The sequence below is a fragment of the Lotus japonicus genome, chromosome 1 (genome assembly GCF_012489685.1).
Source record: "Lotus japonicus ecotype B-129 chromosome 1, LjGifu_v1.2".
NCBI lineage: Eukaryota > Viridiplantae > Streptophyta > Magnoliopsida > Fabales > Fabaceae > Lotus > Lotus japonicus.
In genome coordinates, this window is record NC_080041.1 from 73,376,780 (window position 1) to 73,400,177 (window position 23,398).

The 23,398-nt window shown below is 34.4% G+C and overlaps 2 protein-coding genes and 1 long non-coding RNA gene across 19 annotated transcripts; 1 reads left to right on the top strand and 2 right to left on the bottom strand.

Annotated features, from left to right (window-relative positions):
- Nucleotides 1-4,631: 4,631 nt before the first annotated feature.
- LOC130748232 (heavy metal-associated isoprenylated plant protein 9-like) lies at nucleotides 4,632-7,878 on the bottom strand. Its single transcript, XM_057601414.1, has 6 exons — nucleotides 7,084-7,878; nucleotides 6,529-6,562; nucleotides 6,102-6,276; nucleotides 5,833-6,005; nucleotides 5,657-5,747; nucleotides 4,632-5,287 (listed from the first exon to the last, which is right to left on the bottom strand). The coding sequence occupies exons 2-6, from the start codon at nucleotides 6,547-6,549 to the stop codon at nucleotides 4,800-4,802; spliced, it is 948 nt and encodes a 315-aa protein (XP_057457397.1). The 5' UTR covers nucleotides 6,550-6,562; nucleotides 7,084-7,878; the 3' UTR covers nucleotides 4,632-4,799.
- A 123-nt stretch (nucleotides 7,879-8,001) lies between these two features.
- Nucleotides 8,002-12,017, bottom strand: LOC130748224 (IAA-amino acid hydrolase ILR1-like 5). The gene is made up of 5 exons (XM_057601403.1): nucleotides 11,578-12,017; nucleotides 11,380-11,505; nucleotides 10,176-10,490; nucleotides 9,708-9,836; nucleotides 8,002-8,599 (listed from the first exon to the last, which is right to left on the bottom strand). The coding sequence occupies exons 1-5, from the start codon at nucleotides 11,914-11,916 to the stop codon at nucleotides 8,228-8,230; spliced, it is 1,281 nt and encodes a 426-aa protein (XP_057457386.1). The 5' UTR covers nucleotides 11,917-12,017; the 3' UTR covers nucleotides 8,002-8,227.
- Nucleotides 12,018-16,456: 4,439 nt separating this feature from the next.
- LOC130748270 (uncharacterized) lies at nucleotides 16,457-22,024 on the top strand. Of its 17 annotated transcripts, none has more exons than XR_009022646.1 (10): nucleotides 16,457-16,835; nucleotides 17,006-17,032; nucleotides 17,116-17,178; nucleotides 17,284-18,424; nucleotides 19,014-19,072; nucleotides 19,158-19,266; nucleotides 19,697-19,753; nucleotides 20,426-20,518; nucleotides 21,655-21,800; nucleotides 21,877-22,024. It is a non-coding gene; the product is annotated as an uncharacterized LOC130748270 (long non-coding RNA). The 17 variants fall into 17 exon arrangements; XR_009022650.1 differs by having other exon boundaries at nucleotides 21,677-21,800; XR_009022636.1 differs by having other exon boundaries at nucleotides 17,284-17,382; nucleotides 17,890-17,959; nucleotides 18,069-18,424; nucleotides 19,697-21,800.
- Nucleotides 22,025-23,398: the final 1,374 nt, after the last annotated feature.

The following is a 23,398-nucleotide window of genomic DNA, read 5'->3' on the forward strand; positions in this document are numbered from 1 at the left end:
TCCTCATCGCATGCATCATCATCTTGAGGCTCCTCCTCCTTGTCGGTTTTTGAGGCCCTTCGTTTTCTTTCGTTATCCCTATCTGTGTCACCACGGGGGATAGGTGGAAGCCTTGAAGGACCGTCCTTGCTTAGAGAGAATGGGCCACCATGGTTAAACTTACTTATTTACCAAGTAAGTAGTTAGTTAAATACAATATCTTCAATACTCCCCCTCAAATTGAGTATTAGATGTTCAAAATTGATTATTCTTTTAAATTTAATTCTTTAATATATGAGCCTACTTTTTAATTTTTTTTTATATTAATTAGCTTATTTTATATTTTTCTTTAAGGAAGCATATTTTAATTAAAAGTAAAAACTATATATGTGACCAATTGGTTTTTGACTTAGTAGTTACAAGTGATAAAAAAAAATAAGTAAATTTAAAAATACTATTATTTTTTTCAAAAGTAATTTATATTTAAATTATAAATTATTATGTAAGTACAGAAATAGTTTTAAATAATAGCAACTAATGATATAAAATTAATATATATTTACTACTAATAAATAAATATTTATAAGTGAGTAGTCTATTTCGTTGTTAGTGAATAGTAATTTTATTTATTTTTATTATAATATAAATAAAAAATAATGTTAACTAAGTATAAGCAAGTGACAAAAAAATGATAATTTAGTTATTTTATATGAGTAAATTCAATATTTTCTCACCAGTAATAAATTATTTCATTTTTAATTAAATTTATGAGTAAATAAAAAATTTAACTTAGCAATAAAAACTACTAGTATTTGTTGAATAATAAAATTAGTATATTACTAAAATTTATATTTTTTAATTAATATTATTATAAATTATATTAAATATAAATATTGAAATAATTTAATTTAGGGTTACGGTACTAAAATTGAACCGAAAGCTGCTATCCTATTTTGTCAGGATAATTCTATCCTAACTCCCCCTTCAAGATAAATTTTACATGATTGACAGGATATGATAAGGGACATGATTGTGTTATCCAATCTTGCTGGCGCAACAAACAACAGATAAGAACATGATATGATTGCACTATTCTATTCTTTAAGCTTTTTTTGTCCACCAAACGGGCTTTGAAGGTAAAAGTTGATTTCTGCTTCAATTTAGTACATATGATGAACTGATGAAGTATTTTTGTTGATTTTACAGAGTGGTAGGATTGACTATGGCTATTTAGATAAGAATGAATTTGAGGGTGTGTGGGAGGTTTTGTGTTTTACAGGGTGGTAGGATTGGCTATGACTATATGGCTATGACTATTTGAAAATGGAATAATCGTCTCATCTGAGCATGTGGGAGGTTTTGTGTTAGACTTGATTTGACATTATCCCATACACACATACCTGAGCATTAAGAGTGGATAATTTAAGCACCAATCTGATTCAATCCCATACACACACCTGAGCAATGGAATCTCATATTTCTTTCATTTTTGCAGTTTGCTTATCATAATATCATGAACTTGCTATTGGCTCTCTAAGTTCTTATCATTTGAGAGAAAATTAGTCTACTAATGAAACTAAAAATTGTATATCCTTCTCAACTGTCACTACTCCTTAGGACATGCTAGGTTCGAAGCATCATGTCATGATATCTCACCTCTGCTCTCAACCACTAGTATAAGAAGGGTCAAGAAGGGATATATTGGACCAAGATTTGAAATTTTTCAGAAACAAAAATGTAATCACTCAGCTTTTGTACTAAGTTACAGTGTTCAAATCATTTGGTAAGTAATTGGGGAGGATCAGGAGAACCATAAAAATACCAACTTAAACTCCTTGGATGCATTTTGTCTTAGCTTTAGTAGTCCCACATCGCTGCAATTCTAACATAATTGACTCTTTATAAATGCTATGGTATGCAACTTCTATCGCCGAGCTTGCACGATAGCTTGTAACCCGAATGGGGGCACCAAGATGGTGGAACATGGCTATGACTTCACTGGGTTGGTCTGGTGGTTGCACCTTGTTGGCCTGCCCGCTCCAAGTCGAGAGGTGGGCCATGTGTCTTTAGTGAAAGCTAAGGTCTTGTGGTTCCTAGACAGGAGGGCAAAGCGTGAGGCTGGTGTCACAGAGCAGCGAACACTTCTGGCTCCTGACAGTGGAGGGATAACAGGCTGCTGCACCTTCAGCCCACAAATGCCTAGTGAACCCAGCTACCTGAACTATCATTTTCTTTTCCCCTTTGTTAATAATTTCAATTTTTTCTAATATCAGTTGTACTATATTTTGCTCACTGCCATAGTGCCATAATTTAACTACTGCAACTAAAGAAGAATCAGAATCTCCTATGTCTTTTCCCCTTTGTTAATAATTTCAATTTTTTCTAATATCAGTTGTACTATATTTTGCTCACTGCCATAGTGCCATAATTTAACTACTGCAACTAAAGAAGAATCAGAATCTCCTATGTCACATGACAATATCAAGTGTAACATTGTATAATGTAAGTTAGCATAAATCTGGTTTTTGCCAGTACACTCACCTCTTAAATTGTATCTCCGTCTCATATTTCTTCACTTTTGATTATCTTAATATCATGAACTTGCTATTCGCTTTCTTAGTTCTTATTGCTGGAAAATTTGTCAACCAAGTGGAACTGAAAATTTTATCTCCTTCTCAATTGCCACTACTCTTAGCAGGGGGCGGATCCAGACTTTATATATCAGTGTGGCTAAACATAAAAGAAATTATAGACATTTTTTGAAAAAAAAATTCCAAAAAAGTTTCTTAGTTCTTATTGCTGGAAAATTTGTCAACCAAGTGGAACTGAAAATTTTATCTCCTTCTCAATTGCCACTACTCTTAGCAGGGGCGGATCCAGACTTTATATATCAGTGTGGCTAAACATAAAAGAAATTATAGACATTTTTTGAAAAAAAAATTCCAAAAAAGAGAAATACTATAGATAAAACCATGAGAGAAAGTTTCTCGTGGAAATAGAAGAGTTTACAATCCAAGAAGGAGACTTACAACGAAATATAACAAAAGAAATAAAGTGAAAACAACAGTACAGTAAAGAAACAAGAACAATAAAACAGGGAAAATGTATTGTATTGGATGACATAATGAGCACAATAATTTGAGTGAACATTAATTTCATGATGGATATGAACAACAGACACAGTATCAAATACATTCAGGAAGAGAATAAAATGAAATCAACACACAATTGTGAGAGACTTGGTTTTTTTTTTTGATCAACTAAGGTAAGATGTATTAAAATGGGAGTACTAGGTATACTCCAAACCCACTTACAGCAAGAAAGCACAGAACTGTGAAAAGCAAAAAAACAGAGCAACAATTATGTTTTGCTTCGCACAAACCTGTTACCCACAAAACCAAACTCAAACAAAACTGGTCATACAAGAAAAAAAAAATAGAAGAAAACCAACGAACACAAGTTTCAGTATAGATACAATTGCCTCACAAACAAGGATAAAATTTTACACGCCTAGGATTGTGAATTGGATAACACAAGATTCAACTCATAAACCAGCATGCCTCACATAAAATCTTACACAACCACAGAGAGCGTGCGTGAGAGGGTTTTTCTTTTGTCATATATTTTTTATAGTAATACTTTGTCAAGCATATAAATTTTTTTTTAAAAAAAAACTGGTGTGGCTTTGCCTTAATGTGGATCCGCCCATAGGAGCAGACCATAATTTCAACTTGTACACCACCTTGTAAGTATTCGTCTTAGCTTTAGTAAGTACCACATCGTGAAGAGTTTGACAGAAATTAGCTTTTATAAAACTCATGATATGCAAAACTGTTCGCCGAGCTGGGTAACACTAGCTTATGACCCAAGTGGGGACACCAAGGTGACCCAAAATTGCTGCACCATGCTGTCCTGCCCACACCAAGTTGAGAAGTCCTCTTCTTCCCCACCGCTGCTCCATCTGGCTCATGGCTTTGGACTCGCCTGGACTCACACCAACAAAATGGCCCTTGTTCATCGTAAGTACTCCTCCTCTCTCCTATTTCTTTTATTTTTAAATTACATTGTAAAAAACTCTCAAAGATTAGAGTAATTTACTTGAAAATACTTGCATGCTAAAGAATATATAATTTAAGTATTTTTTTTTCATAATTTTAGGAATATATAGAGGGATGTATCCCATGAGAATAATATTTTTATATGGGAATATAATAAAAAATCATGATCAATCTAGAATTATCTTTTTATATGGGAATATAATAAAAAATCATGATCATTGATCTAATTATGAATCGTCAAGATCAAAATAATTTTATGATCATGTGACTTTTTTTAACTATTTTAAAGAGTCACATGACATTAATTTCGCAAAATACTAGTTCATATATGTGTATGAGCGAGTTGGCTACATTTTTCAGTCACATTTTTCTACTTCTCTATTCATTTTCACTTTTTACCCTTCACAAGCGTACTAGTTTTATTTTGTGATTATTTACCATCATCTCCGATTATGTAGAATAAAATTTGGTAATAATTTATGGTAATAATATATTGTATGTGGCAGAGCCAGGTAGTTTTTCCCCTTTATTTATCTGTTGTTTTCAAGCTACTTACGCCATCCATCCATCTCTTTTAATCTACAGAAATGATCACTAAACATTAAATCTAAAAAAACAATGTGAGGATGCACATTTGACTAGTATTTGGATAACATTCATGTGTGATTATGTACTAATATATGGTACATACAAAAACAGGTAGAACGATATATTATCAAGTAAACTAATTTTAACTCTTTCTCTTTTGATCTTGTGATGAATTCATGAAATGCAGCATGCATTGGGATTTTCATCACTGAAGAGCTGAGGTGGAGGGATATGTTCAACCATATAGAGTGGCTGGTAATAGTACATCATTCTCTTCATGCTGCCTTCATCAATATTAAGCATCATTCCATTCTGATCACCATCCACTTCTCTATCAGCTTCTTCTTCTTCGCCTTCTTCTCCACTCTTTTCTTCTTTATTCTCATTCTTATCATCACCACCCTCTTCTTTCATCTCTGAGTTTTCTACTTTCTTTTCTTCAGGTTTCTCATCAGTGTCTTTGTCTTCTACTTTCTGTCCTGGTTCAGTTTCAGGTTCAGGTTCTGGTTCTGGTTCAAGTTCTAGTTCTGGTTCTGGTTGGGGAATTATTTTGGCTAGCTTTTTGGTGCGTCTATAGACATATTCAACTAGCTTGTTAGCATCCATGGTCCCCGTCACAATAACCTTCCCTGTGCTAAGCTTTGCCACTGCTGTTTGAACTCCTACATTGACAAACACATATTTTCACATTAAATGCAGATTCAGATAACAATTGTAAAATCTTAACACACCATTTTATTAGTAATAGTGAGTATGGAGTACGCCAAAGGAATTAGGCTAAATAAACGGTTTTGGATTTCTAGGATCATGAATACATGACTATCATTCATCATGTATAAAGCCTTTTATTTTGTTAGAACATGTATAAAGCATGATTAGTTTGTCCATGGAAAGAAAGTGTTAAAGAAATTGTTAGGTCAATGACATTGTTATTTTTAAAATATGATTTCTTTTTAGTTGTATCTCTAATAGATATGAAGTTGTTTCATGATTTTAGCACATTGAAATGCTAAAAAGTAGAATAGTAGTACCTCTCATTTTGAGTATCTTCCCCTTGAGCTGCTCAGCACAGGCCTCACAGTGCATATTTACGTTAAGTTCCACAGTAACTGGTTCACTAACCTGGAACAGAAACCAATTACTAATAATTCATGAACCACATAGCCTGAAGGGGGGAAAAAGAAAAAAAAATATTGTGCTATCATACCTGAGAATTAACAATTTCTGGCACAGGTTCTCCTTCTGCTTCAGGCAATGGAGATATAACTTTGGCTAGTCTCTTTGTTTTCTTGGTAATTATGTTGCAGATTGCTTTAGGCTCCACTATTCCTTTTATCATCACTTCCTTTTTAGCCATATCAATCAAGACTCTTTCAACTCCTGTTAGAAGAAAAGTACAAATGAAAATGAGTGGGCATGCATGCATCAGCATCACATGTGGAATCAAAAGCAAAGAGATTGGTGACACAAGAAAACCTCTCAATTTCATAATACATTTCTCAATTTTCCTAGCACATCCCACACAATGCAAGTCTACAAACAACACACATGGAGATGGCGGCTTAGGATCTTTCTTCTCCTCTACTGATTTTTCTCCTTTCTTCTCTTCTTCTGGTTTTTCCTCTGGCTTGGACTCGGCCTTTGGTGGTTCCTACACAACAGAAAAGAAGAAGAATAAAAACTAGTCAGTACTATCCCAGAAATCTATAAGACAAACTAACATCACAAAGTGCATGTTTGGAAACTAGTTCTAAAACCACAGTGAAACCAACATCATGGTGGACAGAAGCATCTTTCTTGAGCTTTGGCTTTTGTCCACCATTATTTTGGCTTTAATGTGGTTTTCGAACGAGTTTCCAAACATGCAAAAAAAAAGTAAAGAATGCCAAAATTGAAGGCTCACCTGTTTTGCTTCCTCACCCATTTGCTCTATGAAGCTATGACAAGAGATCAAATTAGTGTTCTGAATATGGGGAGAAAATGGGCCTAAAGATACTAGACTCTAGAGATGAAAATGGTTAATCAATATAGCGGAGATTAATATATCATAAGGAAGATGTAGGAGTATGATAGGTGGCTGGTTGGTGATTAGCATATAAAGCTTAACTGAGTTATTCCAGAGCACATGTGGTGCCACTACAGAACCTCTTAATTTAATAATTTTTAGAATCGTTTTCAATCTTTAAGGTTGATAATGGTAGAAAGGAGGGGAATAATTGGAGCATGGTTATCAGATTTATAGACTGAAGGGAGGTTAAAGGTAATAAGGACAAGAAGGAAAAGAGATAAAGGAAGCTTTGAAAATGATAATTCTGCTGTGTTACCTATCCTCTATGGTAGATTTTTCATGAAAAGGTGGTGAAGTGCCATTCTGTCAGATATGCATGACATGTGTGTAAGTGTGGCACCTAATTAGGATAACCTAGAGAGTTTCATAATTCATAGTTTTGTGGATTACCTTACTTCCTAGGTGAGGAATAGTGTGGACCATTTCTTATTATTATTGGTTTAAACCACATGTATTCTCCACTGAGATAATTCTGTTCGAACCGGGTAAGACCCCTATGCGCCACAAAACTCTCCCTACAAGCATTTAACGTATTTGCATTCATAGGGACTCAAACCTAATACATGTATTTATGCTGCATAATCAAGTGAGTTAAACATCATCAGTGAAATCTCAGATGCAGTGTGATAATTATAAAGTAGTATTAAACCTTTTTCTTTTCCCTGTACATTAGCAGAAAAAATTGCAGTTACAAATCAAATGAGCCAAGAATTCATGAATGTAATCACGTATACATTGTGATTTCTTAGAATGAGGTAAACTTATTAAGCTTTAACCATTTTCTTTCTACACAAATTAGTGTTTAAGCAATGCATTTCGGATTTTCATATGGTTGGGATGAATGAAACGTGCCATCTTCATTAGGGGGTTTCTTTTGGTTCCACCCGAAAACTCTGATTGCTCCATCCACATGCTTCTGGTCCGGTCCATAAGCTATTTTCGTGGGGCAGGTAGAGCTTTCGGGTGGTACCAAAAGCAAAAGCCTCTTCACTGTTTGCACTCTGAATTGATTGGATTATAAAATGCATATTCCTGGTTTTATCCATCAATTCCCCTTTTTTGCTGGCTTCAACGTTGTAATTTTGCACATGTTAAAATAATAAATGTGACAAAAAGTTTGATTGAGACTTTTAGAAGATGAAATTTGATCAGCCACACCGGAAGTTGCTCCATTCTCAGATGAATGTGAAGAGTTTGAATGAATCTCACATTTATATTTATCATGGTATTGGAGTATTGGTCTCTAATAAAAGAAAAGAAAAGAAAAGAGTTTGCTTTGGGAAACAAGGAGATGATAACAACCGTGGATTTTGGAGGCAGCATTGATATTAAAAGACCGAATCATATGAAAGGAATATTTACACAACAATAACACATTGTATCACATTGTATCTAAAATCACTTATATGTAGATGTAGACATGGAGCATAACAATAGAACTAACCTAACAATTTTAGGAGAAGAAATTACTTGTTCCTTGAATATACAGAACCTTCAGGCTTCAATGCATGTATCAGCAATAACTAGACGAATTTTACTGAACACTATGCTCATTTAAATATAACTCAGCAATAGCAGTGTGCAGAGCTGCTCCAATTGGAAGAACTTCCTCATCAAGAAAGAATAAAGGGGAGTGCGGGGAGTGAATTGATCCTACTTTCTCATTTCTGATCCCAATGGAAAACAATATTCCGGGAATTACCTCCTGATAAAATGCAAAGTCTTCGCCGGCCATCACCTTCTTGCCTGCATGGACATTGTCTGGACCAAACAGAAGCTTGCCAACTCTTTCCACATGCAGATGTAAATCATTGTCATTGACAACAGCAGGATATGGAGTAGAGTCCTCATCTTTGAAATCAACATAGGCCTCGCATCTGTGCACAACTGCCTGTGCTTCAATAACCTGCAAGTATTTCCGAACAAGATACGCTAAGCAAAATTTATAGAACAAAACCATCAAGTTTATTATTCACCCTACTATTACCATGGATAGATAAGTATGAACAGCCAAATGAACCACTAAATTCTAGACAGTAAAACAAAACAAGTGTCGTGAAATAAGCAAGGTTAGATAAAGGATGTATGTAATGAGTGAATCTGAATACAACAACACTTAGACATGTAATCTACTCAATTGAATCTTCACGGCTCAAAAATCAGAAGCAGGCATAAAATATTGGAAGGCTTCACCGTAATGCCAATTTAAGGGTGGAAAAGAAAATATTTTATGCAGAATGTAATAGCAATAAATGAGCATTAACCAGCAGAAAGTCATAACAATCAACACCACTCATGTTTTTTTTATAGGCAAATGTTAATTGTTAGTACTGTTAGTAAATTAGTCCCTCCTCAGGGTTCGAAACTTGGACCCTTCACCCTTCATTCCCCCCAAGCCTTATGTCCCCTGACTCTTACCACTTGAGCTAACCCTCAGGGACACTAACACCACTCAGGTGAGTTTAGACGACTTCTCAGATTCCTTTATGCATTTTCTATTGATAAGCAAAAAAAAAACACTTGCTGTGCAAAAATAGAAAAAGTTACAACTTAAATCAGGATCTGAGGAAAGTCTGCGTTAGAATGAAAAATAGGGTTTCTGGTGGCGGTCAGGCTAGGGGTCAGTTATGTGCGTGATATTTATGTGTGGGTTTATTCTATTTGTATAGGAGGGTAATTACTATTTACTAGTTATTATGAGTTTATGATGGTTATGTGGGGGGGGCGGGATAGTGTAATGTTTATGTACCAATTTAGAAACCACTCTTCTTGTTATGAGTTTGAGAGAGGAAATGTCTGTTAGGGCTTAGGCCTGGGAATGTGTTTTCTTGGATTCTAATTCTTGTTTAAATCCAGAATTGTTATCAGTAAAAAAGTCCTATTTGTTTGTGCAATCTATTGAATCTAATAGAACCAAAGAAATGATGCAAAATGCAGATGAACCAGAACATTCCACAAACTTTTGAAAGCTTCTCATTTTTATTAATGATATCTACACTGATCAACATGTATACCTCCTTTAATCTCTGTCTGAAATGGTACACTCTCTCAGTTGTCTGGCTCCTCAGGGTGCCTCCAAATTTTACATGGGGTGGGATCACATTTAGTGCAGTCCCACCTTCGACATAAGTCACTGATAACACCTGTGGAGAACATATTTGGTCAGGTACTTCATTACATCAATATTGCAGTGATACTAACTTAGTTTTTTGGCATAGTAAACAGAATACTTGAGAGCTTTTTCAAATGAAATCGCTTAAGCTAAGACCTGATAGAGAAAACAATCTTTTTCTTTTAAAACAGATAAATAAATTCACCTAGACTTCTAGCTATATAAACAACTAGGTGAGGATGCATGAACACAGATCCACAACAATGGACTTAGATGAAGTTTTCGGAAGGTTCTCATTCAAATTTGTTGTAACTAATAAATGCTATGGATAAATCTTCTTGAGAAAGTCACAATTGAGAGTAGCGCATACTTGACTCTGAAGAGGGTCATTTTCCCTTGAGACAAGCTGTTGTAATGCTAATATTGAAAATGATGTAGCCAGCACTGGATCCACATTCCTGTGGGGTGAAGCAGCATGACCACCCACTCCTACAATTTTTGCCTCAAAGATGCATCCAGCAGCTGTAAAAGGCCCTGGAATGGATGCTATGGCTCCAGTAGGCGTCTCAGCATCAATATGAACAGCGAAAATTGCTTCTGTATCTTGAAGAACTCCTTCTTTTATCACTTGAGAGGCGCCCCTAGCTCCCTCCTCAGCTGGTTGAAAAATAAGTCTCACAGTTCCCTTTAATACCAAAGAGTAGGGGGTCAGTGTTCAATTAACAGATTTTGATTTTTTAGTAGTTATCTTATGCATATGTCAGAACCTCCAACAAAAAGAAGAAAACCTCTACTTATATCTTTCTGAACCTCTGCTTCAATACCAGGAAATAGGCAATTCAATTGCTGATATCTAGATTATTAATTGATTTAATTCCGCTGAAAGCAAAAAAGATCTGAACATTTAGTAAGATGGTTCTAGCTGGAACTCTGTTAGTTAATATATCTTGGAGTTTATGCAATTCTATTTTATCTAAAAAATTTATTTTGGATGAAATACTACAAACTTTTAATGAACTTATGATCTGTTCTCCAACTAGCATGTCATCTCGTCAAAGAGACTGGTGGTGTTAAAGGCAGAACAGACACATGCTTAAGAAGCACAGCCATAACTTCAGAACCAGATAAAACTCAGAAGTCACAGGTACAACATACATATGATGTTCTCAGCCATGCTTGAACCTCATTGCATTTTTAATTTCATAAAATTATCCTCGCTTCTGTATGTTCTCAAAAAATACTGGACCAACATAAAACTTATGCTGCAGCAGCATGAATAATATTATTAAAACATCACTTTCACAATTACAGCAACCTGCCTACTTACATACAAGAAATAATGTCCTAAAATATGTAAAATGACATTATTACAGTAAGATCAATCAGCAAATAGCAAGTGGGGGATTCAACTTCAAAAGCCATGTGATATATATATATACCTAATTTGACTAGATGGAATTGACACATCAATTTATTTGGATCAACAAATAACTCCATCACTGCAGACTACTCTTCAACACCACCTCATGTTTATCAAAAGTTCATCCACCCAAATTAGAGAATTTGAAAAGAACCTGAAGTTTATCTTGGCGCTGATGCAGCAACTTTGCAGCCCCAAGTAGCATTGTTGTATGAGCATCATGTCCACAAGCATGCATTCTGCCATCAATTTTGCTCTTGTGCTCCCACTCAACAAGCTCCTAAGCATCAAACCAAAAACAAAACAGTAAGTTTACCCCCTGAAGCAGATGAAGAAGCTAAAGTGGGGTTACCTGCAAAGGAAGTGCATCCATATCAGCACGAATAGCAATGATGGGACGAGAACCAGAGCCAATTTGGGCAACGATTCCGGTTTTGGCAACTGGGTATGTGTAAGTGATACCAAGCTTGTCAAGTTCACTGCGGATAAGAGCACTGGTGTTGTGCTCTTCAAAACCCAGTTCTGGGTGCTCATGAATCTCCCTTCTCACCTGAACCAACCAATCTTTGTCCTTGTTGGCTGCACTAAGAATCGCTTTGGCATAGTCATCGTCTTCCTCACACCACACCAGAGCAGAAAGATTTACACAAGTGCAGAACAAAAACACAACAAGCACGTTAATGGCTGCCATCAAACATTCTTGATCATGGGTTCTTGTCTTTCATAGAAACAGATATGGAAAATTTAGCACAAAAGTTAAAAAAATGCTTTAGAAGTGAAATAATAATGCATATTTGCAATCATTTGCTTATACAATAAAAATGCTATTTTATGTTGTAAGTTTTTTTTAAGGTTTATAAAATCATGGGTTTCCTAACATGGTCCTCTTTAAAAGAGGTCCAATTTTGGACCCTTGGTTTTGACATGTGACCAACCGTCATTTTTAATAAAGTTTTGTTCACACTTGAAAATACATTTTAATCTTGATATGTATGAAGAAAAATGAAAGAAATGAGAGATATAATGGATGATGTGACACTAATAGACGTGAGATATGAATAGAAAGAGAGTTGAAATGAGATGGAAAAGAACGTAAGATGGGAATGAAACATAACTCTTAAAAATCCAATTTTTTTTTTTAATTTCAGTTTGAATATATGTTTATCCAAGCTTTGTGGAAGTAATTTGGGACCTTAATTTTCAACACGCCAACCCTAGTTTGTCAAAATGACCTTAATATGTTTTTGGAATTTTACTAGTGAGTGAATCTGTTATTACGGGGGGCAAATTGGCTTTTCCAACTCACATTCTCTCGAGTGTCAACTCTCTCTGACATGCTTTGACGGGTTGATGTGGTTCAAGAAGATTATTATCTCTAGGAAGTTGTGAACCACAACTTCAATCTTGAACCTCTGTGACCGTGACAGTAGCAAGTTCACGGTGGGTCATGGGTGGTCAAGACGGTTGGGCTATGAAGGTAGTGATGAGGGTGGTGACGACGAGTTCGTGAGCACGACCACAACAAGGACTTCTCAAGCGGCGAGCCTGGTGCTCATATATATTCCTATGTAAAATGGAAACCCTAACCAAATCCAACTAAGTATGATATTGAGAGAGACATATCAAGGCTAGGTTGGAGCGAAATTTCTATTTCTTTTTTCAACAAACATCTCTCATCTTTTGGATGAGCATGGATTTAAAAAATAAATGAGATGGCGTTTGAATTGGGTAACCCATTACCCTTAAAAAAAATAGTTGAACCTGACAATTTGACTTGCCCCTCTCATCGCAAACTCACATAACTTGCTGGCTAAGTGTGACAGGTTATGTCAGTTGGCGAGCTGGATTGTCAGACTCGCTCCCCTAACGGGTTGGCTCGGCATGTTAAACCCACATTGTCAGCTTTAATTACTTATCACAATTCTAGTGAAAGAAAGGTTGATGTCTACTATTCCAACTAAAATTCATTCCATTACTTTCAAATTTTAAAAAATCTCTAATCCATAATATATAGAAATAGGAATTGTTCAGGGTCCCACTATTCCAGGTGGCATTTCAATACCTTTTCTGCATCATAATACACGTGGCATCTTTTCAGCATTTTCCATTTTTTTTTCTTTTTCTCTTTCTCTCTAAGTTTCACGTTTCTCTCTCACTGTGTGATTTCAAATTTCAAGTTTCAAATTTCAAGTTCCAGCGTTCTCTCTCTCTTAAAAATGTTCTCCCTCAACGATCTCACCTTATCGCTCATCAATCTCATTCTCTCATCGCCGCCTTCTCCTCTCCGCCTTCATACGATCCCTATCACCGTTTCCAAATCGCCGCCGCAAACTAATCGACGCTCCCTTCTCCGTTTCATTACGAGCACGCGATTCTGACATGCTATTCTGTTTCTAATGGCCTCCTCGATTCAAGTATGGGTTTTCTGTACTCCAATACTTTTCTTAAAAATGTTCTCCCTCAACGATCTCACCTTATCGCTCATCAATCTCATTCTCTCATCGCCGCCTTCTCCTCTCCGCCTTCATACGATCCCTATCACCGTTTCCAAATCGCCGCCGCAAACTAATCGACGCTCCCTTCTCCGTTTCATTACGAGCACGCGATTCTGACATGCTATTCTGTTTCTAATGGCCTCCTCGATTCAGGTATGGGTTTTCTGTACTCCAATACTTTTCTTAAAAATGTTCTCCCTCAACGATCTCACCTTATCGCTCATCAATCTCATTCTCTCATCGCCGCCTTCTCCTCTCCGCCTTCATCTGATCCCTATCACCGTTTCCAAATCGCCGCCGCAAACTAATCGACGCTCCCTTCTCCATTTCATTACGAGCACGCGATTCTGACATGCTATTCTATTTCTAATGGCCTCCTCGATTCAGGTATGGGTTTTCTGTACTCCAATACTTTTCTTAAAAATTTTCTCCCTCAACGATCTCACCTTATCTCTCATCAATCTCATTCTCTCATCGCCGCCTTCTCCTCTCCGCCTTCATCTGATCCCTATCACCGTTTCCAAATCGCCGCCGCAAACTAATCGACGCTCCCTTCTCCGTTTCATTACGAGCACGCGATTCTGACATGCTATTCTGTTTCTAATGACCTCCTCGATTCAGGTATGGGTTTTCTGTACTCCAATACTTTTCTCTTCTCCATGACTTGATTTTGGGTGCTTCTGGCGGCCTTATCTGTCGTTCTTCCAATCGCCGTTTTGTTCACCCATGTCCAGATCTTCAGATGCTTACTTCAATTTTAGTCTTCCCACCAATGCATTGAAATTGTTGATTAGTTGACTGTTAATGATTAGTTTTAAATCTCCTACTAATCTGTCGTGTTGTTATGTTTATATCGCTGATTTTACGTTTTGCTTTCAAATTTTTTCCTTACTTGACCTTATTAAATTTGAAATTCTCCTCCTATTCTTACATTTTACATTTAATCTGTTTCCTTATAGTGTGATGAAAAATTCAAACCTAATCATACTAGAGGCGAGAAATTGAAATTTGAGATTTGAAACTTATTAATTTTATGAATTAGTATCAAAGGTGGTAAACTGAATTTCGAAATTTGAATTAAAAATTAAATAAACTTAATTAACTTTATCAATTAGTTATTTATGTTTATATTACTACCCCTATTCATTCCTCACCTTCATACTTCATCATGGCCTCTTTACCAGATGGGTGTAACCTTTTCTGCTATAGGATGAGAGCACTTTACTGTGATTTTTATATTTGAGCTTTTATTTTGATCATTAACTCTGTTTATAGTGAGCACTTACTAACTCCAAAAAGAGAGCAACAAGGACGGCCATGGTGGAGCCATGAGGATGAAAGCTCTTGAAAACTACAGATATTATGAAACAGATAATGCAAACTCTTGAAAATTGCAGTTTAGAAGATGCATTTCATATTTGGTGCTGTGCAGAATAAAATGCTTAACAAAAGGGATCTTTGTATATATATTCAGGAAAGTCTGACCAACTTGATACATGACTTTCAATTTAATTTCTGAGTGGAGCACACATAAAAAAAGGTAATGAAGAAGCTGGAAGCCAAACCTATAAGCTTGCTCAATGGTATTTGGAGAGGACCACATGATATTTGGGAGGAGAATTAACCGAAGCATCTTTTTTTATGCCAGGAAATACATCTAATGTAAAATTCTTCTCTGATAAGTTTTATGCATGAGTGAGTGATAAATCATCTTCGTCCTTCTCTTATCTGCAACAGTTACAACTCATACCAAAATAAAATCACTGATTAATTGGAATGGGTGATAGGGTGAAACTCTTGTGGGAAAAAAATGAAATCAAGAAAGAGATGAAAGAAAACTAAAAAGAAATATCATCAAAGTTTTAGCTGAGCTGACTCCAAGTTAATTGCCATATGCTGATGTGCTTCCCCTTACTTTTTAGGTCCCATATTGGTAGTTTGAAAAGGTTTTTAATTTTTTTTTGGTGGGCAGGGTCATGATGTTCCGCCAAGGCTTTCATAATCATTCTCTTATCTTCTTTCTATTTTATTTTCAGAGATTTCCAATCTACTGTAGAGTTGTGTAGCAAGAATGAACCAGCCACTGTTAAGTGATAATGTCAAATAAAGTGAAATTCACAATGATGATGCTTTTGAAACATGTAGCAGAATGACTCCTTTCCTTTTAACTCATTAGCAGATTATGAAAGCCGACAAGGTGTTTTTCTTTCTTATAAATGTGCATGGGTTTCAATATGATGACATATCTGGAATTAAACTTTGTAACGTGATAATGCGTTTAATTGGATCTATTATGGTGTCTTCTAATTTCAAGATCTTTAGATAATCCATGTCACACATTCTATAGTATGTTTATAAAACAAGTCTTTCAAAGAGGATTCTCATATTTTAATGTACAAGGAATAGTCAATTTACATTAACTTTTAAGTTTAAAGACCAAATGTCTAATCAAAACTAAAACCTTAGATGTTGATAAGTGTGTAATAACATTTCCATTATTTCGGTCAAAAATGGATCGTTGTTTACAGTTTATAAATTTAATTTATCTATCTATCTATCTATCTATCTATCTATACTATATATAAAAGCAAAGTTTTTGTAGCCTTTAGGGTAAATCAGTAATTCAATAAGTTAATGTACATGAATTGCAATTTTAACATGGTTATTTTAGTAAATTTTGAAATATTTAAATTGAAACTCAATCTTAGTCGTCCTTTGCTTTTAATCTGTACGGTTTTGACTTCTTCCAACCTTGGCCAAACAGAATTGCCTTCTCGCATTCGCTCCGGAATTAGGATTTCCATCTTCTCTTATGTTTACGTTTTGGTTCCGCAATCAAGGCTTCCGTTTCAATTCTACCACTTCTTCTAACTCCATTCTTTCCGTTCCAGTGATAAATCGACCAATTTGTGCTTAAAAATTTGGATGATGAGAGAGGTTCAGGACGACTTCGACATCACCACTAGGTAACGTTTGTCTGATCCTCTGTCTCCACTGGCTTTGCGTTGTATTCATTCCTAATTTGCAGGTTTTGGAGCATCATGTACGGTTGACTTTGAGAGAAGCTTGGAAATTTGGTGTAGCAGAATACGAATCCTCAGACTGCAATGGGCAAGTGTGATTTCTTCCCCCTTTTTTTTTCTCATGCTATGTTCTCTTTGTAAAATCGATGTTACTTGGCTTACTTCTTCCTCCATTTGTATAATTGAAATCAGTGTTACAAATTGATTTTAGTTTTTTGGGTTTCTCTCTTATCGTCGTACGTTCGTTTCATTTCTTTCACAGGGGGCTAAAGAGACGTCCAACAATTAGGTTTTGTTTGCCACTTGGTTTCCTCCTTCGTTTTCATATTTGTGTTATGAATTCAGAGTTCGATTTCATCATTCATCTTTCAGGTCAATAGCGCTATCAGCAGCAGCTTAATGAAGGATGACTTCAAGCATCCAAAGCTCAGTCCGGTGAGTGAGCCACTAACGATCTCTTTCTCGCATTCCATTTGTTCATTCATTCTTCGACTTTTAAATCACATTTTCTCAAATGTCGATCCTCTTACTATTTTTCAGGAGCATCATATTCGAACTGGCTGCGATTTTGCGTTTGTTATATATAGTTTATGGGGATAATGCCATCAATGATCCCTTATTGAGATTTATCTTTAAATTGTAAGTGGAGTCTATTCTTTTTTTAACTAATCATGTCATGCTCATGCATGTTGAAAATGTCAAGATTTAGATCCCGATTTCTTTTATCTTCTGTGGTAGAACTTATCTTTTAGTTCCTTCTTACTTTCCATAGTGTTTTGATATGTTTATATTCGAAGTTGAAACCTGGGAAAATAGAAATATGAGTTAATATTTTACTTTCTATGCATTGGAACATATATGTCATGTTTCCTGGGATTGTTTTTCTTTCCACAGGCTGCTTCTTTGTTGCTTCACAACTTTTGCATATATCATATTAGTCTTTTTGGACATGATCAGTCAATTTGAATTTATTTTTTTTTATTGTAATTAGAACATATTATTCTTATTTACACAGTTTCTTGATTTCTTCTCAACCCTGAGAGTTTTGATTCATGTAGATGTTTAGATAATGCATGCTGCTTATAATATCTATATTTCATTCCTTATTCTAATTGTTTCCCTTTCATTAAAATTGTATTTGTGAAGCCCCTTTTTCTGACAAAATCAGATTGGCATGGATCCATGCTTGCTTGAGATTGCTTTTCTTGATGAGAATGTCAGTTATCCAAGATTTTTTATTTTTGGGATTTGGACAAATATGCGGTAGTCTATTATGGTTATACTGCATAAGTAATTGAGATTTTATAATGATTTTTTTGCTTCAGAGGAAAAAGATTCAGGCTCAGTCAGAAATTCATTGAAATTTTTTTGTTTGTTAAAAGAGCTAATTGAAGGTCTGTATTTGGACAATTAGTCTACCCCTGAGGTGGGCTATGAATTTGTGATTTTTTCCTTCTTTGCTCTAATTGAAAGCACTCCATGCTATATCACAAGGCAAGCCGCTCCCCTTTTTTTCTTTTCAAATTCTCTCAATTTTGGTGTTTGTTGAATGGACATTCTTCTTCTCGCTATTAAGTTTTTCTTTCTTTATAATGCTTTTATTTGCAGGTAAGTTGACCTAGCACTGACAAAATCCATTTTGTTGAGTCCTCATTATCAGCCATACTTTATGCCACTAGAGGTACTACTATATACATATATGTCTTTTCATAAAATTCGCACTTGGTAATTACTCTTTAATGGGTTATAGCCTAAAACTAAAAGTAATGGGGATGACTAGCTGCAAGCCTGCAACTGATCTTTTCGTTAATGAAATTGTGTTATCTTCGGGGCTCATTTTGAGTACCATTGAATTTAAGTATCATTTGATTATTTTCACATTTTTGGACCATACAACCAGCTGCGTCACTTAGTTTTCTTATCAGCATCACTTAATTCTATTGATTGCTTTTGTTTTTTTATGTTCCATTGGAAATGTCAGATATTGGAATGGCTAAGTTCAGTGATGTCTTTTGGGTATCCTGTTTTGACATTTTGTAGTTGTTTGACACTATAAATGTTTTTCCAAACCATTTCCATGTTTTGTCTTATGAACCCTTTCTTTCATCTATTCTCTCAATCTCCATTCAATTGACATATCCTCCCCCATGTATTTGTTCCAGTCACATAAGATTTGTTCTAACACTGTGCCTTTTATCGATTTCGCCTATGTGGAGATTTTATTTTTCCTTTGAGTACAAATATTACCCTTTCCTTCTTTGATTTGCTAGGTTTTTCAGTTCTTTGTACTTGAGGTTGCAGATCAAAGCTGAAAATAAGCTTCTGAATGGTGAGATTGCAAAAAATAAGAAATCAGATTGCAAAATGGGATCCTTGACCTTTGATATTTATTTCAGATTTGTTGATGGTTACAGCTGAAGTTTTTGTACATATCATGTTCGAACCGTGAGAGTGGAGTAAAGGATAAATGCGATGTTAACAGGCTAAAGAAGACAAAGGTGGAAAGAAATCCTGATTTGAAAGGTAACTAATAAGTTTTCTTTTCTTACCTTTGGCATGGAGTTTTCTTCAAACCTTCATGTTTGAAGTTACAAATAGTTATTTCCTCGATGTGGACAAATAGTTATTTGTTTGGAATTCCCCATTTTGATTTCCCCTCATCTCTTCTTCATACTAAAATTAAACGGATTTTAAGTGTCAATTAAACTATGTCAACTATGTCAAATAGGATCGTTTTCTTTTTCTTTTACATGTAGGCTCGGTTTCTCATAGGTATTTTTATTTTTAAATTTCTGTTTTCTTTCAGTGTTGTTTTTTTACTGAGTTGGGGAATTAATTATGGTCTAATGAGTCATGATTTGGTTAAGTGATGTGTGTTTAGGTAGTGCATGATAGAAATTGAACCTGTTATTTGGAAAATATCATGTTGATCAGCTTTTGTGAATGATTATAGGATTAGTATGGCTGAATTAACGCAAGGAACTATTCAAAAAACTAGAAGACTGTGAAGGTATGCAACCCATTTCCCTTTCTTTTCAAGTACCCCATTATCTTCACATACACATATGCGCTGGCAGGTGATTTTTTTACCCTATTGAACCAATTTCGCATTTTACGGTTCATTTTGCTCAAAGCTTAATTATTTAAAATCTAAAATAGCAAACTCTTATTGCATGAAAGATGAATTTCTAATGTTTCTTCATATATATATAATATGTTAGACAGAGATAAGGAGTGTATGAGAAGAACCAACTAAGGCTTTCAAATGTTCCAAACCAAATATAAATCCTGCGTGGTATCTCAAAAGTGTAGGCAATAGTCAATCAAATCTCAAAATTAAATGGTGGATCATTGCAAAGATGAGCTAGATAACCTTCTAAAGGAAGAGCCTTGCTCAATACATAATGGTCTTTTGCCAGTGCATGCCTCTCAATGTTGAAGAGTTATATAAAAGCATGAGCCACTGTGGCCTTAGATTTTGGTTCTTTCCTTCTTTGGTCTACATAATCTATGAATCATTGATACATGTGTTTCCTTCATGTATTCATATTCATATAGGATACAAGTTCTCTTCAGGGATGTTAACTAGATCCTTACGATACATGTATTCATATCTTCTTCATGTTAATTAGTTCTGAGCTATACTATATAATTAAATGTAGCCTTAAAAAGATTCCTATAGGTTTCCTGGAGCAAATTACGAACAAAAGACCTCTTATGGTAGCAACAACGATGTCACTACCCAATTACTGTCCTGAAAGCTCATGTGGCCAGTGTAAGTTCGAGGCTCATAAATACATATATCTTCAAGAATTAAGAAAGTCAGCTTTGTTTCTCTTCTTCCGTTAAAAATAGTTCTGATATTTAATCATTTTTCAGCTTCTGTTTTGAGCACTATTAAATCACTTAAACGGAAGTTACTGTTAGTAATAAAGTCACTTTTAATTAAAGGTTTGACAGTTACAGAAACGAATGGTCATGAATTATTATGCATTAAGTGCGTTTAAGGGTCATCATTATTTGTTAGCTAACCACTAAGCATTAGCTTTATGTCTATTTAGTATTTTTAATTGAGGAGTATCATGTCATGTAGCATATCCAAATCTACCTTCTCATGTAGCATGTGCAAATTGAGGAAATGATAAAGTTTCTTTCTGGATTAAATGATGATTCATAAGGGAACATGAAGAACATTTTTGTCTATGTGGTTGTTGGCCTAATGTTCCACTTTATTTAGCACCAATTAGTTTGGATGGGCTACTAAAAATGTTGACAGAAGAATGAGACTTGAAACACTTCTCACCCCAGGTTGGAAGTAGAAGAAAGCGTTTATGGTTTTGATAACTAAAATATGTTCTGTGAGCTATTCACCAAAAGAACTCTGCCATGTAATTTGCATCCTCTTACAATACGACCATTAGACCCCTTTATGACTAAACAAACATGTTACTGAGGATAAGTCTTATCACAACTTTCTATATAAAAACTTGAGCCAATTTTTTTATAATTTGATTGTGAAAGTACCTCATTTGATAGATAACCGTTTTAGTTTTCAAGCTAAAGAAGTCTAACAGGTTCTAATATTATAATATTAGAAGTAAGGTTGTTGATTCTATTAAAATATAACTCTTTTCAAGCTGTGATTACCATTTTTTCTTGGTAACCTAAAGTTACTAATTGGCCTTTAGATGGCGTAGCTATGGATGTTGTACTTTGTGAAAGCTTGAGGCATGCTAATGGCCATCTAATAATGATTCTGGAATGGCTTATCATTCTACTGGATTTTCTGGAAATATAAATAGCAATTCAAATCTGCCTTCTATTGATGATAGCTTTGATAAGCATCAACGATTATCATTTTTGTGTCATTTTTGCTGCTTATCCAATTTTTGTTGTCATCGTTCTTTTAAGAATTATACTGAATCATGTGAAGATTTGGATTGCCTTTGGAATGAACATCTGCAAGCTTCCCAAATGAATCTGTAGATACTCCTCATTTTTCAAGGAGCTGCGAACTCGAGTACTGCTATGTGTTCACCTGTTCTTCCTGCTCTAAGGTCCTATTCTGAATTTTCAATATTAACAAATTTGTTTTTTTTTCTCCCTTGAATTTTAATCGTTGTTCTGGCGCAGCCTGATGTAGCAGATCGGAGAGACTTGCGGGTCATGCGATTTAATTCAAAACATGCTTTGCACTAAAAGTTTTTTGATACATGGATATTTTTTTTTTTGAACATTGATACTTGGATATTATATATTAGAAATGTTTTACTTTTTTAAATTTGGCCTTTTACAAGTCTCATGTTGATAATTACATATTCTTTCAACTTTCTCTTATATGTAGAGGGTGAGTTATTAATTGACTCACGCATCCAAGAATAAAAAAATTTCTTTGGCAATGACATGATATTCATCATTATATTAATCATGATTCTTGATCTTATTTTTCATGATGTTGTGGTTGAATGTAAGTTGGAAAAATAGAGGATTAGTGTGAGGGAGATTAAAGCTTGCATCATTTTTTATTAACTTTAAAATTTCCATCAACTAATGACCCTGAAACTTTGGCCATGAAAAGAAAATGTTTCATATTTTGCCTAAGGTCAATAGTAGAAAAAGAGCGAGCATAGCGCCAAGTGATGTTAGTTTCATTTGTTTTGTTTAAATGATAAGAATAAGAATTTAATTTCTATGCACCATTTGTGTAAACTTTCTTTACACAGACATCCAATTGATTTTTCACATTTGTAATTAAATATTTAATTTAATTAAAATAAAAACAGAAACATAACTACTAATCCTACATGACATACAATAAATGGATGACAATTTAAAGATTTTTTTACACCGTCAATACATCAAAATTAAACTTAAAAGAGAATCACATTTTTAGTTAAATATTATTTTCTCAACTTTTAAGGTAATTATTTAATTTTTAATAAATAATTATTTAAAAAAATTGTAATCAAATTGTTTCAAAAAGGTATTTTAAATAGCTTTTTACATGAAAGTGTTGCTATAGATGAAAGAGAATGGAAATTGAAAATAAGATAAAAATATATGTAAAAAATCATAATTTGACAAACAAAAACCTAAACATTTTTTTAGATAAATGCAAATCACTTTATGTTTTTTTATAAAAAAAACTCTCAAAAAAATAATATCATCTTATTTTACAGTTACAAATTATGATTTAAATATTAAACAAAAGGTACTCTTATTTAAATATTAAACAAAAGGTACTCTTATTTAGATATTAAAATATAATTAATTTTGAATTTTGAATATGAAGAAACATTTATTGAGAAATTCTTACCCACTTAATGCAATCCTTGGGCCTTAGAGATTAATCTCATGGTTATCCGTTGTTGGATATAACGAATAATCTTTGATGTCATTGGGATGAAAAAGATGTTCCCTTTTGGAAAATTTATTTTACTCATGCCAAGCAAAATATTTAACAAATTTTTGTGTGCTTAAAGTAAATTTTTAAATTAATAATTTATTTAATAAATAAATATAGTAAAATATTTAAATAAAACTATAATATAGAAAATATCTTAATAAGCAAAATTAAATGGAATGTATTAAAAATGTTCATTTGTGACAAACAAACCAATGAGGAAAAACATAATTCCCAGTTTTATTCTCAATT

Coding starts and splice junctions, on each gene's coding strand:
- LOC130748232 (XM_057601414.1), bottom strand. CDS start 6,549: ATGGGTGAGGAAGCAAAACAG. Junction 6,277..6,528: donor TGGGTGAGGAAGCAAAACAG/GTGAGCCTTCAA, acceptor TCTGTTGTGTAG/GAACCACCAAAGGCCGAGTC. Junction 5,748..5,832: donor CAGAAATTGTTAATTCTCAG/GTATGATAGCAC, acceptor TTTCTGTTCCAG/GTTAGTGAACCAGTTACTGT.
- LOC130748224 (XM_057601403.1), bottom strand. CDS start 11,916: ATGGCAGCCATTAACGTGCTTGTTGTGTTTTTGTTCTGCACTTGTGTA. Junction 11,506..11,577: donor TGGATGCACTTCCTTTGCAG/GTAACCCCACTT, acceptor TTTGATGCTTAG/GAGCTTGTTGAGTGGGAGCA. Junction 8,600..9,707: donor TCAGACAGAGATTAAAGGAG/GTATACATGTTG, acceptor AAATACTTGCAG/GTTATTGAAGCACAGGCAGT.